This window comes from Rattus norvegicus, chromosome 8 (genome assembly GCF_021556685.1).
Source record: "Rattus norvegicus strain SHRSP/BbbUtx chromosome 8, alternate assembly SHRSP_T2T, whole genome shotgun sequence".
NCBI lineage: Eukaryota > Metazoa > Chordata > Mammalia > Rodentia > Muridae > Rattus > Rattus norvegicus.
The window spans coordinates 111,431,981-111,448,915 of record NC_141541.1 but is presented as its reverse complement, the minus strand read 5'-3'; the positions used below and the strand labels follow the sequence as shown (position 1 = coordinate 111,448,915).

The 16,935-nt window shown below is 50.1% G+C and overlaps 1 protein-coding gene across 5 annotated transcripts in view; it reads right to left on the bottom strand.

Annotated features, from left to right (window-relative positions):
• Slco2a1 (solute carrier organic anion transporter family, member 2a1) overlaps positions 1-16,935 on the bottom strand; it is an 80,422-nt gene that overhangs the window by 10,081 nt on the left and 53,406 nt on the right. For all 5 annotated transcript variants that reach the window (XM_087560427.1, NM_022667.4, XM_087560428.1 and 2 more), the window contains 7 exon segments: positions 8,182-8,409; positions 7,024-7,122; positions 6,065-6,201; positions 3,900-3,975; positions 3,216-3,380; positions 1,979-2,168; positions 298-466 (listed from right to left, as the gene is read on the bottom strand). In XM_087560427.1, the coding sequence (XP_087416553.1) occupies positions 298-466; positions 1,979-2,168; positions 3,216-3,380; positions 3,900-3,975; positions 6,065-6,201; positions 7,024-7,122; positions 8,182-8,409 (1,064 nt within the window).

The window sequence follows — 16,935 nt, the reverse complement described above, 5'->3', positions numbered from 1 at the left end:
TCCCCCCGACAGGGAGTCATCACTATCAGTCACAAGTCTCAGCTGAGGGTGAATGCTCGGACTTGCTTCCACTGTCTTGCTAGGTCCCCAAGAATGAACCCGTTGGTCTCAGGGCCAATCTTTAATTGACTTTGGGTTGTGGGCATCTGGTCACGACCCTGGGGCAAAGAAGGTGAAGAGAGGGTGGAGGAGGCTAGGATGCTGATATTGAGGATCAAGGGACAGTTCTTGAGGTGACACACTGAGCCCCAAGGCTCCATGTGGTTCCGTCTGGCCCTGTGACCCCTCCGTCCTTACCGGTTCCTTAGAAGCTTCTGAGCTTGTGTTGGTGCTGCTGCAGCCGGCGTGGCAAGGGGAAACGTACTCGACTCCATTGTCTCCACAGACTGGGTGGAAGAAGGAATCTGGGCACGAGCAGTCCCTGCGGCAGGCAGGAGGCTGCTGCGGATGTATAGAACTTGATGTGCTGCCAGCGAAACAGGAAGCGAGGAATCAAACAAAGCGAGACGAAGAAACAGCACTGCACTCCAGCCCAGCATGCGTTCCTGCTGGGAGCTGGCTGATATGCCTGCCTGCCTCTGTTTGTCTTGGGCCAGTGCTGCCCTAGGATCTGAACTCAGTCCACGGGAGCCAGTTGTGAATCTGCCATGGTTTGCAAATCATGGCCCTCTCCACTTTTCCCTGACCCTTGGAGCCCAAACCCACCAACTACTCAGTTATAGAGGTCTAGTCAGAAAACTCCCATGCCACTGTCAGAGTTAAAATGACCGACAGACCGAGGCTCTGTTGAAGGAAGTGGTCTATGCAACAGCGATGTCCTTAGTGACATTTGCCTTCTCTCATTGTCCAGCTAGGTGCTGGCTAAAGGCTGTGGCTGAGACCTTTGGAGGGCACTAGGATTTTTGTGGACTTCATCTCCTGAGACAAATGGATTTGCTGGTCTGGGTCTGTCTGTTCCCCTCCCTATCCTGGCCAGAACTTCATCAAAGTCTCATCTTACTCTTCTTCTTTGGGGAAGTTCTGATGGCCAATTAGTGCATTGATAAACAATAGTGACTGTTGGCATTTATGGGACATCCCAAGGGAACGGGCTTTTCCTGTATGGATAACTGCGTCATATCAACAAAGAGTGTCATACCTAGAACTCAGACCAGGCAGGTGACAGAGGTGGGACCAAACTCCGGGTGAAAACCACCCCAAGGCCCCCAAACCCCAAGGCCCCCAAACTTCCAGGCTTCTCTGGGTCCCCAGCCTGCAGAACAAAGGTGAGTTCCTCGCACTGAGCAATGTCCCCTCTTTTTTCTGCTTTCTTCCCTCACCTACCCACTACAGAGGAGGCCATCTCTCACCATGCTTGCCAACGTTTTAGGCAAAGTTCTAAAGAATAAGTTGCGAGGGGTGGGGTCGGGGGGTGGGGAGAGGTGGGGGGTGGGCATGTTCCTTGCTCGCAGGGTTGTAACACTCTCTCCGAAGATAGAGCTTGACTGTTCGTTTCACACTGCTTTAAGGATGTTTCACGACCCTTTGACCTGCCTCTGCCTCTCCGGTTCTTGGTTTTTGTTTTTGTGTTTGTTTCTGTTTTACAGTGTGCCGCCATTTTGATTGTCCACCTCGAAATCTCTTCGAGTCTCCTCGCCTCTTTCTTCGACGGCTCAGCGAGACTCTAGCTGGTCCAGAGCTGGTACTAACCACTGCTTATTTCCTGGCTCCTATGACTCAGGCTCATTCAGATGCTAAACTGACCGGTTTCTGTTGCTTCTTACAAGACCAAACCCTGAGCCCAACCCCAACAGCTGGTGCATCTCCTCTCGTCATGGAACCGACTGTTTGAGACCCGGTTTCCTGTGTTACCGTGTGAGAGGTCAGGTCAAAGGAGCAGGACGGAGGAGGTAAAAGGCAGAGAAGACAGACACACACACAGTGGCTGGATGCGGGCTATGCTTACAAGGGAGTGTCTTGGCATCCTTTAGTCCGTTACCTGGGAGGGTAGACCTCAGCCACGGCTGATGTGGAGCATCCCATAAAGAAGAGAGGTACACAGAGGATCATGGAGATGGTGATGATGGTGGCAGCCACTCGGGGGATAGTTTGCAGAGGGAAAACAAAACGCTTCATGAGGATTCCTCCAAACAGCATCCCCAAGGCTGCAGCCGGAAGATTTACAGCACCTAGGTGAGAAGGAGAAGAGCTGGAGGCACAGCCTGGGAGCCTTGAGCTGAACCACCCACCGGGAAGGAAGGCACGTGGGTATGTTGAAGTGTGATCATAGCACCCACTACTGAATATATCGTTAACCACCAGGTGTTTGCTGGGTATGGCCCAAGCATTTTACTAGAGGACTGGCCAACCTGATCAAAGAACAAAGAGGCAGTCAGTTTCTGACACCTATAATCCCAGCCCTGGAAAGCGGAGGCAGAGGGACCAGGAATTCTAAGGGGTCCTCAGCTACCTAGCAAGTTCAGAATCAGCCTGGGCTGTTCTCGGCCTTGTCTCGAAAGAAACAAAATTGAAAACAAGACAGCAACAATAAGAAGAAAGTAGGTCATTCTCAGGTGGCGACCCCTGATCTGAGACTGAAGGCTGGAGAAATGACATCGTCCCTAAAGGCTACACAGGACTTCGGCACGGACGGGGAAGTCGCCCTCAGAGCTCATGCCCTGATTATCTTATCAAATCTTTGGTCAAATTCACCTAAAGATTGGGCCCAGTTATTCATCTAGGCACTTGGTGGAACCTGCTGTGAGAAGTAAGAGGACCCCCGCTGTAGATTCTGGGTTCATGAGTGTGGGTGGGGGCCAAGCATCTGCGCTGTCCTGTGTAAAGGAGTCTGACGTGTCACAGGATTAAGACTTTCAAGGTCCTGGAGGAGGAAACCCCTACGAGGGCTTTTGTATGTCTCAGGCTCCATCTCTCCTCTGTTGCCCCTGATAAGGTCAGTTGGGAGGATATCAGATTCCTATTCTCTTGATGGGAAGGAAGGCAGCCCCTAGCCTCCACCCAGTCCTGAATAGAAGAACAGGAGACTCAGAATCTTGCCAACATCACTCTAGATCGCCAACCAGGAAAAATGTTCTTAAAACTCTTTCTCTCGGGCAAGCTCTCCTGTCTCCTGCCCATTTCCGGTCTGGCCCTCTGTTATCTCTGGAAGGACCGTACAGCACTCAGTTCCTCCCCAGGGCAGCACCACCCAGGCCCTGCAGTGCCCTCTGACACACCGATGAGGAAGTTGGCATAGGCTGCCGTGGCTCCATACTGCTTCTCCAGGAACTTGTTGAGGAACGTGGAGAGGCCAGCGATGACAGAGGAGAAGGTACACTGGCTCAGGACCACCAGCATGAAGAGCGGGTTCATCAGCAGCCTCAGGAAGATGCGGGGGAACCCTGCAGACAGACTGCTGTCAGGAAGTAGGCCTTGGCACGAGCATCACGGGCTTCCTAGAGCCTTGCCGTCACCCTGACTCATTCACAGGGACAGCTTCCTCTCTTCCCCGGGGGCAGAATCAGAGACACCAAGACTTCCAGCAATCAGCCCAGAGTCCTTGGATTCCCACTCAGCACGCTTGTGGTCTGACTAAGAGGATGCTGGTGGTGGGCAAATAAAAACACTGCTCACACTGGGAAAGGTCTCCTCCCACAACTACCACCTCCATAGAAAGAGAAGAGAGAGCAGAAGGGGAAACTTGGGAGGGGGTTGAATGGCTCTGCCTGAAATGGGGTTTCCTGGTCCCTGTAAAGAGCCAGTCACCAGGGTCCATGGCAAGAGGGAGCCCTCTGAACTGAGGGAGCCCCTGGGAGGTGAGGCAGTCACAGACCTTATTGTTTCTAGTTGCCCTTTACCCTGTACTTGGCCTCCTGCCTCCCAGAACCAGCCCACCCGAGGCTGCCGGGGCGCTCAGTTACGTTTAATGAAATCCATCAGGGAGCCTCTTGACTTGTCCTCCTCCGTCTTCATTGTTTCCTCTGCGGTAACAGACCTCTGAAGGCAGCAAACATGGCGGTGTCAATGGCCCGTCCTTGAGCCCTTGGATCTCTGGACTCAGTGGCTCAAGGACCGCACATGTGTGGGGGGAGGGCATCTGGAGAAGGCTCTCTTGAAGCAGACACCACCTGTGTTTTCAGGAGCCTGGTGCCTTGGCTAGAGGCCAGAGTGAATCTACGCCAATGCCTCCCACAGTTCCTATGGGCACCTTATTTCATCCGACTTCCCCACGACTGATGCCAAGAGTGTCGTGCTGGATCCTACCCTTGTCTATGTTAGGACGACACTGTGTCCCATATGCAGACTGTGGAGATGACTGGCTTCTAGGACACAGGGGTCCATAATGTCTGCTGTCCTCAGCTCTCCCTTTCTGTGTCCTCTCTGGGTCCTAACCATTACCAGTGCCTTCTGGGCACATTACCTCAGTGCCCTTGTCAGTCTCTGAAGCCAGCAGTTCCAGCAAGAGGCCCAACCAGCTCTCTCCAAACCACTGTGTAGATAGAGGGCATGGCTTTGCTGTAAGCGTTTTTTGATGCTCCCATTAACCGAGCACCTCTGCTCTGGGCAACACGCCCATCACTCTCCATTCATCGCTTCTTCTCTTACAACTTCCTTCCCAGACATATTCTTTAATTAGCCCCAAGAGCTTTACAAGAAAGGAAGCTTAGAAACAAAGCAACTCGCTTAATATCATTCAACGAATTTACGAGTGGAGTAGTCTCCAAGCTCAGATCTGTCCAACTCTTAGCCTATCAAAATATACCATCACCTCTCAAATACTTCCCTGGGATAAGCCTTGGACCTTTACTCACATCCCCATTCCCCACAGTGGGGCCCTTTCTGTCTTAAATCATAGACACAAAGCACAGCCACAACCCATTCACAGCCAAGCTTGCATCACTGTTCCAGAACAACCAGGCGGGCCTTTGTCCAGTCACTCCGATGGCCCTCGCCCTGACCCTCCACTGTGTTTTCCTTCTTTCTCTTGAGCCGCTCAGATTTCCAATCTTCATTCTTTCATGAACCCCAATCTCAGCCAACTGCCATATTGTCATGGTCACACATGGTCATATACATGGTCACACAGTCACCTCAGTTCCCAGAACCCACAGGAGAAGACATTAGACCAGTTAGTATAGTGTAAAGGCTCCACCTACCCTCCTCTCTGCTGCTTCCTAGTCTCCTTTTTCTGGTTCCTTTCCCCAGCAGATACAACCCTGCCCCAGACACACTTCTTTACCTCCATGCCTGCACTCACACCTTGAGGGGACTCCCCCTTCTCACCAGGCATTCGAGCTCAAAACTTAGTAAGCTCCATTAAATGTCCAAGTTAACTGTGCCTCACTACCTGCTCAACACACACACACACACACACACACACACACACACACACACACACACGCACGCACACACACAGTTATAGCTGTCTTCAGACACACCAGAAGAGGGCATCAGATCCCATTATAGATGGTCATGAGCCACCATGTGGTTGCTGGGAATTGAACTCAGGACCTCTGGAAGAGCAGTCAGAGCTCTTAACCGCTGAGCCATCTCTCCAGACCTCCATATTAGTTTTGTAAAGAGGTCTTTAAGTAGCCTGGAGCTCCCCACATAGGCTGTCTGGCTATCAAGCCTTAGGGAATACTCCCATTTAGCTGCTCCTCCCATCTCTGGATTGCAATTATATACCATCATGCTTGGCTTAAAATTAAAAATAGAGGTGGTATGGCTCAAGCTCAGGGCCTCATGTTTGAAAGGCCGGCTCTCTATGGACTTAGTTCTCTCCCTGTTTCCCTATCCCACTGTGCACTGTTAATTGTTTCTTAACTCTTTAGCCCAGCTCAGATGAACTCGGGGATTTCCAAACTCTGTTCCTTGGAACCCTCTGGTCTTCGGGATGACGGCGTGCTTAGAAGGCACTAAGGGGCTCCCTCCTCTCAGTTTCTGATGAACCAACCCCGATTCCTGAGACTTTTTTTCATTTCCCTCAGTTTGCTGGGGCAGCTGCTCTGCGGTTTATTTCCCAAGCCCATACCCTTTGCTTAAGTGGCTGCTTCCACAGAGTTGTGGGCTCTGGGAAGCTTACCTCTGCTCCTCTGGACATTGCTCGGGGAAAGAAAAAGAAGGGCAAAGAGGTGACAATCAAGAAGCCTGAGGAGATGAGCAGGCCCAGCCACCAGGCTCCAATCCACCGAGGGTCACCTGGGCTCAGGTTTACGGTAGCTGAAAAGAAACCAAAGGGTAGAGGTGTCCGCTGGTTGAATGCACAATCTCTCTGATCTAACTTGAACGGGAAATCTGGTTCAGGGGGATGTTTTACTGACTTTCTTCGTACAATGGTGGGAAGACACGCTACAGATGCAGGACCCTGATCAGTACAACTCTTCCTTTTCAGGCCTTTCTTGTCTTCCCAGAGTACCCCTGTCACTGCACAGAAAGGCAAACACTAGCCCTCCCACCATCAGGTTTCCCCTCTAGCTCTTGGCAAGAATAAAAGTGAAGTGATCTGGTCTCAAGGACTGACATGGTCCATTCACTACTGCACACTTTACTGCCACCGTCCTACCGGCTCTTCTAGCATCCCGGTGACGTAAGAGTTACACAATCTGACTTCCTCTAATTGATCAAATCTCTTGTCCATCAGTCAATTTCAAACCTGTCTTCCTGGTGTCCTAACCTGTGCTCTTAACCACTGAGTTCTATTGCACCTTACTTTTGAGGAGCCCTGAGACAGGAAGTCCCATAATTCTTAGGAGCTTGAGGAACTAGCCATCAACAAAGTGGGTTGCCTGGCCTCCAGACAGACATGTTCCCCTGAACATCTGCCCCATTGCACGCTAGCCCCGTCTGTGATCCTGAACATTGAATGTAGACACAGAAGGAGGAAGAAAGAAGCAAAATGGACTCAATGGCAGGCACCCCCAGGCAGTGCCCCACATGGACTGAGAGCTCCGTTGATGGTCTCTTTAGGCAGTCAAAAGGGAGGAGCGAAACCAGAAGCAGCAGCAAAAGGGTGATAAGAACGAGTGACCTCTGCACACGCACCAGTGTCCACTCTGCCGTAGTCCACGAAGATTCTCAGCATGACTGAGCCCAGCAGGTACCCGAAAGCCGGTCCGAACACAGCGATGGCGAATAGGATGGCTGGAAATTGAGGCAAGGGATTAAAGGCTGAGGGACATTGCGGAAGTTCAGCAGCCCTAGTCTCCCAAACTGAAGGAGATTCCTAAGTGCCACTCACTGTCCCCTGGGAATAACAAGCCCACGCCTGTGACACCTCCCGAAGCCCGAACCTATTACATCTCCTGCAGAAAAGGAAGGGTCGGATGCCAAGGCTTACAGAAGCAAGCCTGCTGCTGCTCTAGCAGAGAGACCTGCTGGCCTGGAATGAACTTTCCTCCTGGATATCTTTAAAAAAAAAAAAAAGAGCCAGTCCAGAGCATGTTACAGTCACAGTGTTGTGTGTGCACAGTGCTGGTGGCTCCGGCAAGTACATGTGGAGTCAAAGATGTGACCTTCTGAAGCCCCGAGAAAGCTCAACGTGCTTTTTTCTAAGGGAAGGAATTAGGTACCAGTTGGCCATCTGCTACCTTCTTCATGCATGCTAACCTATCCACAACTCAGAGGATTGGTATATCACCTAGCATGAGCCTGGAGAACCCGGTAATTTGTTGAGGGTCTACTGAGTGTCTAACGCCTGGCCCATAGGCCACATGGTCTCCAGGACAGTTGTGAACGTGGCCCAATACCAAATTTAAACTTAAAGCATTATGTGGTTTGTTATTGCTGTTGTGGTGGTGGTGGTGGTGGTGGGCGTTGTCATCATTGTTACATTTAAAAAAAAACCCAACTGTATGGTCTTCTAGTGTGAGCTTGGTAGTGCACAATGTTATTCTGTGATGTCAAAGGCTCAAAACAGGGCTAAAGGGTGATCTGTTTCAGCTCACCTAACCTCAAAGCACCCGGTACACACAAAGAATCTTAGCTCCGTCCTCCAGGTAAGAGCCTGGAGACTTGGGTTGGCCACTTGGGGTCCATCCAAGTGGAAGGAAACAGAACTGTCATTTCACAACAGGCCTTTGTCACCCACCATGTTGTGGGCCAAGAGAACCAGACCCCATTTCGTCCCCAAGAGCTTCAGCGGGTACTGCATCCGGCCCTGACTCCCCACCCCTCACAGCCCTGTTGAAGCCCAAGACTCACAGATATACAGAGGTGAGTTGGTAGGCTCGGCAAAGTCATCCACGTAGGAGATCCCAAAGGGCTGGATGGGCACTGTCCCAATGCCGGCCAGTAGTTGAGCAACCACCATCAGGCCCCACAGGCTGCTGGTCTCCTTGTGGGTATCTGGCACGGTGCTATGGCACTTACTGGGGGGCAGGGCTGGCAAATGCTTCTGACAGAGGTCAGTCTGAAAGCTGCTCCTGTTTCCTGTAACGAGAATGCCCAGTGGTCACCACCACCCTGGCCTCCCGTGTCCACCATCTGTCCTTCCATCCTGCTCTTGTTCTATCCTTTCCTCCATAGGAAGGGAAAGAGGGCCAGGGACAGGAAAATAGGACACGGTCCTTGAGGAGTATTCTTCTGCTTGCTTAGCAGAGGGGGCGACAGAGACTGAGGTGAGAGCAAGGTGGAGGGAGGTTCTTGGAACAGGAGCCGCCCTGCCCAGGAAGGAGAAGGTGCGACCGTGTCTCCTTTTGTGGCTGGTGCTGGCAGAGGGTTTAGTATGGTGGATCCATACTGCAGTCCTGGAGGAAAGCACCACCCGTCTGGAAGAGGGGATCCACAGTCAAAGCTCAGAGCTCTCTTCAGCAAAAGACTATGTCACTGCCAGCCTTGGCTCTGGTCTTCCCTGCATCTTGACCCCCTGATCCTTCACTTCTGAATGATCCCAGCACCACATCAAGGTGAAGGACTTGCTGCCAAAGGCATTTAGTGACCTGACCACACCTGGGCAGCCCCCCAGAATTATAGACTCTTAATGCTTCTTGGCCTTTTGGCCAGGACCAGGAGAAGAGTCACAGACTCTGAGAACAAGGGGATTTGGAGACTCTGTCATGTCACGGATTGGGGAGCAAGGCTGCCCCTGGAGGCCCTTCTGGGAGGGCTTCAGGCATCCCAGTGTGGCCTTTGGACACTGTGGTTCCCACGGCTGCAGGCTTTGCCAGGCTTGGCAGCTGCTTCCTTGCCTCTGTTTTCAATTTGGCCCACACTGAACAATCAGCATGGTCAGCTTTCCAAGGCTTGAGGGGTTTGAGGGAATCTTTTCCAGATTCCTTTTATTCCTGCTTCCTTCTGGCCAATGGAAACCTCTGACGTCACCAATCTTCCCCTGTAGGGTTTTCATTAACACGAATGGAATCAGTTTAATTCCTATTTATGATCCTAGAAGAGTGTCCCTGAGCTAGAAGGCCCCCGAGTCCCCTGGAGAGAAAAGGTGGGGGCCATGGAATAGATGCTAGGGCTGGGGCAGGGCCTCTACCTTCCCTGATGTCCCATCCCCTTCCACACAGGCCTCATATGGCCTAACCCCATCACTTTCTGTTCTTGGTGCCAGGGTCTAGACAAGACCCATGTGAAAACTTCCAGCAAAGGGGCTCCTTGGTGGGTCACTGAGGTCTGACTCAGAAAAAAAAAACAGAGCGGACAAAGGCCAGGTACTATAGTATCAAGTGTTCTGTGAAGTCCTGTATGGTGTGCTCATCAGGGATCTCAGCACTCAAGGAGCTGAGGCAGAAGGATTACCAGTTAGAGGACATCGTGGTCCACATAATATGTACCCCTCTCAACAAACAAAACTGTTACTACAACCAAAGCTGAGGCTCACTCGTGGTGCAGAATGTGGATGACTTTAACAGAGATAGGAGCCTTGGCCACCTTTAATGAGTGGCCTTTGGTGTACATTATCTATTCAAGAATAGTTTAAAGGCCATCTGAAATCAAATGGTAATGCCAAGAAAGAGGAATAAAGGGTTGTCCCCGTGCCGGCTTGATCACCGAAGGCATGTGCCTCTATCTGAGACACCGTCCTCTGAGCCGTAGTGAGAGTGAAGCCTGCCTCTTGACAAAACCTGCACTAAGATTTAAGTCCTCTTCAGTCTCCCAGTCATCTGGCTAGTGACCATGAGAGAGGGCTCTCTCCATGCAGGTGACAGAGGGACATGGACATGGCTCTTACATAGTCTCCAACCCATGACGGCCCTCGGGTTGTTAAAAAAAAGCAACCACAGTATTGCTTCATCAGGTCAGAAACAGGATGCAATGAGATATCACGTAACATCCCACAGGATGGCTAGCATCAAAAAGCCAGAAAGCAGCCAGTGTTGGTGAGGATCCAGAGACAGAGAGACCCTTGTGCACTGCTGGTGAAGCATGTAAAATGCTGCAGTCACATTGCAAAGCAGGCTCAAAATTCAAAAAGAGACATTACCTTATGACCCAATGATTCCCATAATAATCAAAACGATTAGAAGCAGAGGCTCGAAGAGATTTTTCTATTTTTGCTTGTTTTTCAAGATGGTTTCTCTTTATAGCCCTGGCTGTTATGGAACTCACTCTAGTAGATAGGCTGTCCTAGAACTCACAGAGATCCTCCTGCCTCTGCCTCCTAACTACTGAGATAAAAGGCATGTATCACCACTGCCCTGGAAGAGCTCCTTTTCTTTTTTAGACCGCCCCCCCCCTTTAAAAAAAGAGCTGTATATTTATTTTATGTGTATGAGTACACTGTAGCTGCCTTCAGACACACCAGAAGAGGCCATCGGATCCCATTACAGATGGCTGTGAGCCACCATGTGGTTGCTGGGAATTGAACTCAGGACCTCTGGAAGAGCAGTCAGTGTCCTTAACCACCGAGCCATCTCTCCAGTCCTGAAGAGATCTTTATGCTCCCATATTTATGGCACTATTGTTGGTGAAAGCCACGAAGTAGAAACAACCCAGTAATTGAGTCAAATATGGTACGTACAATAGGATATTATTCAGTTTAAAAAGGAAGCAAATTCTGCTAATTGCTAATATAGATGAGCCTCGAGGACACTGTGTGCTAAGTGAAAGAAGCCAGACAAAACGGCAAGTCCTGTCAGACTTCATCCATGGGAGGCTTCTCAAGTGGCCGAATCCATAAAGACAGAGAGTGGAATGAAGTCTGCCAAGGGCTGGGGGAGAAAGGAATGAAGACACTGTGAACAGTCATTCACACAAGAATGTTCTGGAGGTGGGTGGCTGTGATGGATGCACTTAGCCTCACCAGCACACATCTTACCGTGGCAGAATGGTAAACTTCACGGTATGCATTTCGCCACAGTTGGAAAAAAAAATACTGCCGAGTACACAGAGGACAGAGAGTAAAGGGTAAATGGGAAAGACAGGAAACTCAGAGTTGGGGCGGTGGGGGGTGGGAAGGTGTTTGAGAAAGTTCCTTGGAGAAAGGGGGCCTCTGAACCAAGAAGAAGGCACAGTGGAAAGCCGGGGTGTCTCAGCTCTCAGCAGTTCACAGGGAATTGGGGTGGGGGGAGGGGTGATGCAATACGGCTACCACAGATAGATAGAGTGCCTTGGGAAGGAGCCTGGATCGTACCCCAAGGATACCCCAAGACAGGTGACGACCCTGACAGGGCACTGCAGTACAATCTGGGTGGACTAAGGCCTGAGCTCAAGGGCAGGAAGACCCTCAGCCAGAATGACTTAGAGCTCAAATGGGTGAGGCTGGTGCTGTGCCTCAGGGCTTCGGAGGCTCCATGGTTGTGTGAGTATCAATGCATATACTAGGTTGGAGCATGGCGGGAGAATGAAGGGAACCGGAGGTGGAGACAGGGGAATGACGACTTGAGGAACTCCCCGGGGAAATGGAAGTTCCAGAGAATAGAGTTTATTCTAAGTTTACTCTAATTCCTGATTTCATCCATCCTCATTATTTGACGAAACCCACGTTCATGAGAACATTGTTGCTGTCTTGGCTGGCAAAAGCATTTTTTTCTGTCAGACATTTAATGGCCATCAAAGATCATAAAAACATTGACTGCCTTATTAAGTCTTCATGTGGCACACTGCGTGGTATGCCAAAGCCACAGAAATCCTCGTGAAGTTTCGTCTTGTGAAGCGTTCAGCCGCCAAAGTCTCTGGGGATTGTTTCGCTATTATTAAGTTTAAAAATGTCAGTGTGCAGGTCAGAAATACCTCTTACTCAAAATATGTATGAAATAAAAATAATCTGTTGGCCCCCAACTACATCCAAGTCTCCAAATTCTCCGCGGCTTTATTCTGTTTCCCACACTGATTTAAGGTCTCCCTGCAGAACATGCCTTTCCTGATGCCAGTCCTGAATGGGGCCCAAGCCCATTTCAGATCCAGCTCTGACATGTGAAAGGGGGACAGGACTTGGAGCTGAGGAGACGGCTCAGTTCATAATGTGCTTGGCCTCATACATGTGAGACCTGAATTTGATCTCCAGAACCAATATGAGGAGTCCAGCATGAGGGCACACATGTGTAATGCCAATGTTGGCAAGGTGGGGATCGGATGGCATGTGGCTGCCCAGCCTAGCCTGGTTGGCCAGCTGAAGTCCCAGTGAGAGAATATGTCTCAAAAAATGTGAGGGATGACAATTCTGAGGAACAGCACCCAGGATGACCTCTGGCCTCCAGATGTACCTACCTCCTGCGTGCATGCACACACACACACACACACACACACACACACACACATGCATGTATGAATGCACACATGAACATGCACACACACATGTACATGCATCAGTAGTTAAACGAAGCCCAAAGAGCATGGCTTCTCTCTCCATGGGCACCTTCTCAGAGGAATGACAGGTGGCTGGCTCCCTTGGAGGTGGTCAGCACTGAGGCCTGGAGCCCAGAGGAATGGAGAAAAGCAGTGAGCAGGATGTGCTGAGAAAGTCCTCTGTTCCCTGCCCTACAGGGCAGTTGACAGCAGCTGGATCCTTATGCAAGATCTTAGGAACAAGACCCAGACCCCCTGTAGTGGGTGGTCCTGGACATCATACTCTGGGTGAAAATAGTGTCTTAGATTTTTTAAACCATTAAGCTCTTCCCTTCAAACAAAATCGGCATGAATCAGGAAGGGCATCATAGATATGTGACTGCAGGGGCAGGAGGAGGGGAAGAACAGACCTTGGAGGGGACCGTACTGACGGGCAGGTTCTCGACAGACACAATGACAGAGTGTGTCATGGGTGGATTGTATTTCTGGGCTGCAGTCTCCCACTTCCTCCCTGGGGCAGAGTTCTTAGCTTTGTCCAAGGGCTTGAGCCCATGTAAGGGATCAACAAGTAACTCATCACTTCTCAAGTCATATACCTGGGGCTTTCAGAGCTTTCCCCACTGCTCACTGTGGTTGTGGACATGGCCAACTTAGCAAAGTGATAGCTGTGCGTGCACAAGGACTTGAGTTCAGATCCTCGGCACACAGAGAGAAACTCAGGCGTGGCGGCACACAGCCGCAATCCCAGCCCTGAGGAGGCAGAGGTAGGCCAATTCCGAAGCTCGCTGGCCAACAACTTAGTTAAATAGGTGAGCACAAGGTTAAGTGGGAGATACTGTCTCAGAGAAGTGCAGTTAAGGGTGATTGAGAACCATCCAACATTGACTTCTAGCCTCCATATAAATGTCTATATTAACACATATGCACACATGCACATATAAACACACATACAAACACATTGATGCACATAAGCCTCACACGCACTTTTTTAAGTTTTATAGATTTATTTCATGTGTCTGAGTGTTGTACCTGAATGCATGTGTATTCGCTGTGCTTGTGGTATCCTCAGGGATCAGAAGAAGGCATTGACTCCCCTGAAACTGGAGTCACAGATGGTTATGAGCCACTATGTGGGGTCCCAGAACTGAACCTGGACCTTCTTCGAGAATAAGTCCTCTTTTTTTTTTTTTTTTTTTTTTTTTTTTTTTTTTTTTTTTAGTTTTTTCCGGAGCTGGGGATCGAACCCAGGGCCTTGCGCCTGCTAGGCAAGCGCTCTACTGCTGAGCTAAATCCCCAACCCTGAGAATAAGTCCTCTTAATCACTGAGCTGTCTCTCCAGTCCCACATATTTTGTTTGTTTGAGATAGGGTCTCACGTGGTAGCCCTGGCTATCCTGGAACTCACTCTGTAGATCAGGCTAACCTCAGACTCACAGAGATCCACCTGCCTTTGCCTCCCGAGTGCTGTAATTAAAGGTGGGTGCCACTATATTTACAGGCACACACACACACACACACACACACACACACACACACACAGAGAGAGAGAGAGAGAGAGAGAGAGAGAGAGAGAGAGAGTCTTAAAAATAATAAAAGTCCTGAAATAAGACCAGATAAAAGCCACCCTTTGCAGCCACTACAGAACTTCTCTGAAATCCACCCAAGGTTGCCTGCCCCCACACTGCAGGGGTCGTTAGGAGGGAAAAGAACCTTCATTAATAGGAGCTTAGTCTATTTCCTCTCTTCTCCAAGGCACACTCCTGGAAGGCACAAGTTCATCAGAGCATATTCTTTAACCCCAGTAGGACACAAGAGGTCTGGTTCCATCAACTTTTACAGGACTGGGCAGTGCTAACTAGAAACAGGCTGGCCTCGCCCCTCCTGAGGTTACCCAGCCCCACCCTGGCAGCACTCGAGTCAACCTTCTGACTCATGCTGAGTTTTATATCTGCAAAATTCCAGCCCTGATTTCTGGATCGCTCCGAGGTTTTGCAATATAGGAGATTTTGTGTCAAGAAATCAACTTTCCTGAGACGGGGCCCATGGACTCTGGCAGGCATGGAGCAGGTCTGGAGTAGGGATGACATCCCCAACATACAGAAAGGATGAGTGGCTAGCATGATAGAGGCATGTATGTCAACCATTCCGATCTGATCAGTGCACACGCATGCGTAGATTGAAACATCACATGCTACATAAGTATATGTGATCACAATGTGTTATTACAATTAAAGACATTTTAACGTACTAGTTTATGATTCTTTGGGAAGGTTATACAATGTATTTTTATTATATTCACTCTCATTCCATCCCCCCCCACCCTAGCTCTTCCCAGGTCCACCCCTGCCTTCCCATCCCTCCGCAGCTTTGTGCTCTTTTCATTTGTAAAACTTTGTTTATAAAGCATTGTTTTATAAGAAATAATTAGTATATCATCATCTGGGACCCAGAGGCCCTCCAATACCACTTTCCTTCAAAGTGATGGGTCACTCGGAGAAACTCAAATGAATAAGGGAAAAGACCCCCAGCAGGCCATGTTACTCAGGCCATCAGAGCTCAGGGGCAGGATGCAGTAAGGACAGACACACCAGCAGCAGCGGATTCCAACAAAGAAATCACGGGGCAAACGCATGCTCTTGGGGAGGATCATACGTGTACAAGGAAGGAGTGTGCTGGTATTTGGCATGTGTGTGTATAGGTGTGGGGGGGCGTGTGTGTGTATGTGCGCGTGCATAGGTGTGTACTGAGACTAAAACTCTCCTTCCACACTGGCCCTCTTGTCATAGGAGGGTCCTAAAAATGCTACTTGTACTGGGCATAAGGGGACAGGCTTGCTGTGTGCAGGACTTAGCGAAATCACAAGCCATACGGCTAGCCTGAGACTTCCCTCTCCCGGTATTTCGTAGCCCTTTGCTGGTGCACAGGAGCTGGGACCCTGAGCATCAGACTCGTTTCTTTAGTGGCTAGGAGAAAAATGATGACAGCTTGCAGCATTGACTTTAATACTTAAGGAGATTGGCGCTTCACTAGCACCTTTCATTGGTTGTGAAATCGAACTTATTGCTCACAGATTTATTCCCTAGGCTGCCGGGGAGCTCTTTGAAGAGAACCCAGAGTGGTTTGCAGAGCCAACACCAGTTCATCACAAGTCATTCGTGCCTCCTCCCCCACACACATTTTCTTTGTTAGTGGGGCTCCATAGCCAGCAGAAGCCATGGGATGAATTGACTGGAGGAAGCCTGTTGAAAAGATCTGTCACTATATTTGCTAGGCAAGATGGGGACCCACATCTGGAGCATCCTCAGGGGGAGCCAGCTTTCTGCATACCTGAGGTAGAAGGGCTATGTGTCTATAACTGTGTGTTCTGTCCTGGGGACACAGCTGGCAGACCTAAGAACAACAGGAATGCTACAGAACCAGGAGAAGGGCCGACCAAACATCCTGAAGGCTGAAAAGTAAAAAATTAGACCCCAGAATAAAAAGCTCCAGCCAAGGAAAGTGACTCTGACAGGGATAAAATACAAGGCTTGGCAGCAAAGGTAAGGCAAAGCCTGGCACTCTGGAGGCAGAGGCAGGCGGATCTCTGAGTTCAAGGCCAGCCCCATCTACAGAGCAAGTCCCAAGACAACCAGGGCTACACAGAGAAACCCTGTCTCAAACAAAACAAAGCAACAACAAGAGCATCTGTGGGGTTGAGTTGCTGGCTATTTTGATCATAGATCCACGTCTTAAACCTGCTTTAGGACCCTCAGGTCCAGAGTGGGAACTTCTCTTGTCTTTTTCCTGGGGAGACGCTGAAGTCCTGCAACCTTATTTTCTGAGGTCCAGTGAAGGTCTTGCAGCAGAAGTGCAGGCTCAGCCCAGCTGTGGGATGTCTGTTCCTGAAACTGGGGACTGTTGGACTTGGTCAGGATGATTCCAGGAGGGACGAGAACCCATGGGAGGCAGAGAATGACAGTGCATCAAGGTAGCCCCAGGTATTCATACCCTGGGAGTTCAGCCCTAAGGGCAAGGGTAAGCCTAGACCAGGAGAACCACCTAGTACAGTCTGGGAAACTACTAACTAGGGGAAGAGTGGATCCCTACCCCGTTTGTGCCAATGAGTATTACAGCACACACCTAGACACTTCGGTTTCTACTCCCATGGACATCGGTTGTCTCTGTAATGGTGCTGAGCAACTTCATGGTCTCTGGGGTTGGCAAGCTGGGAATATTTGTTACCTGG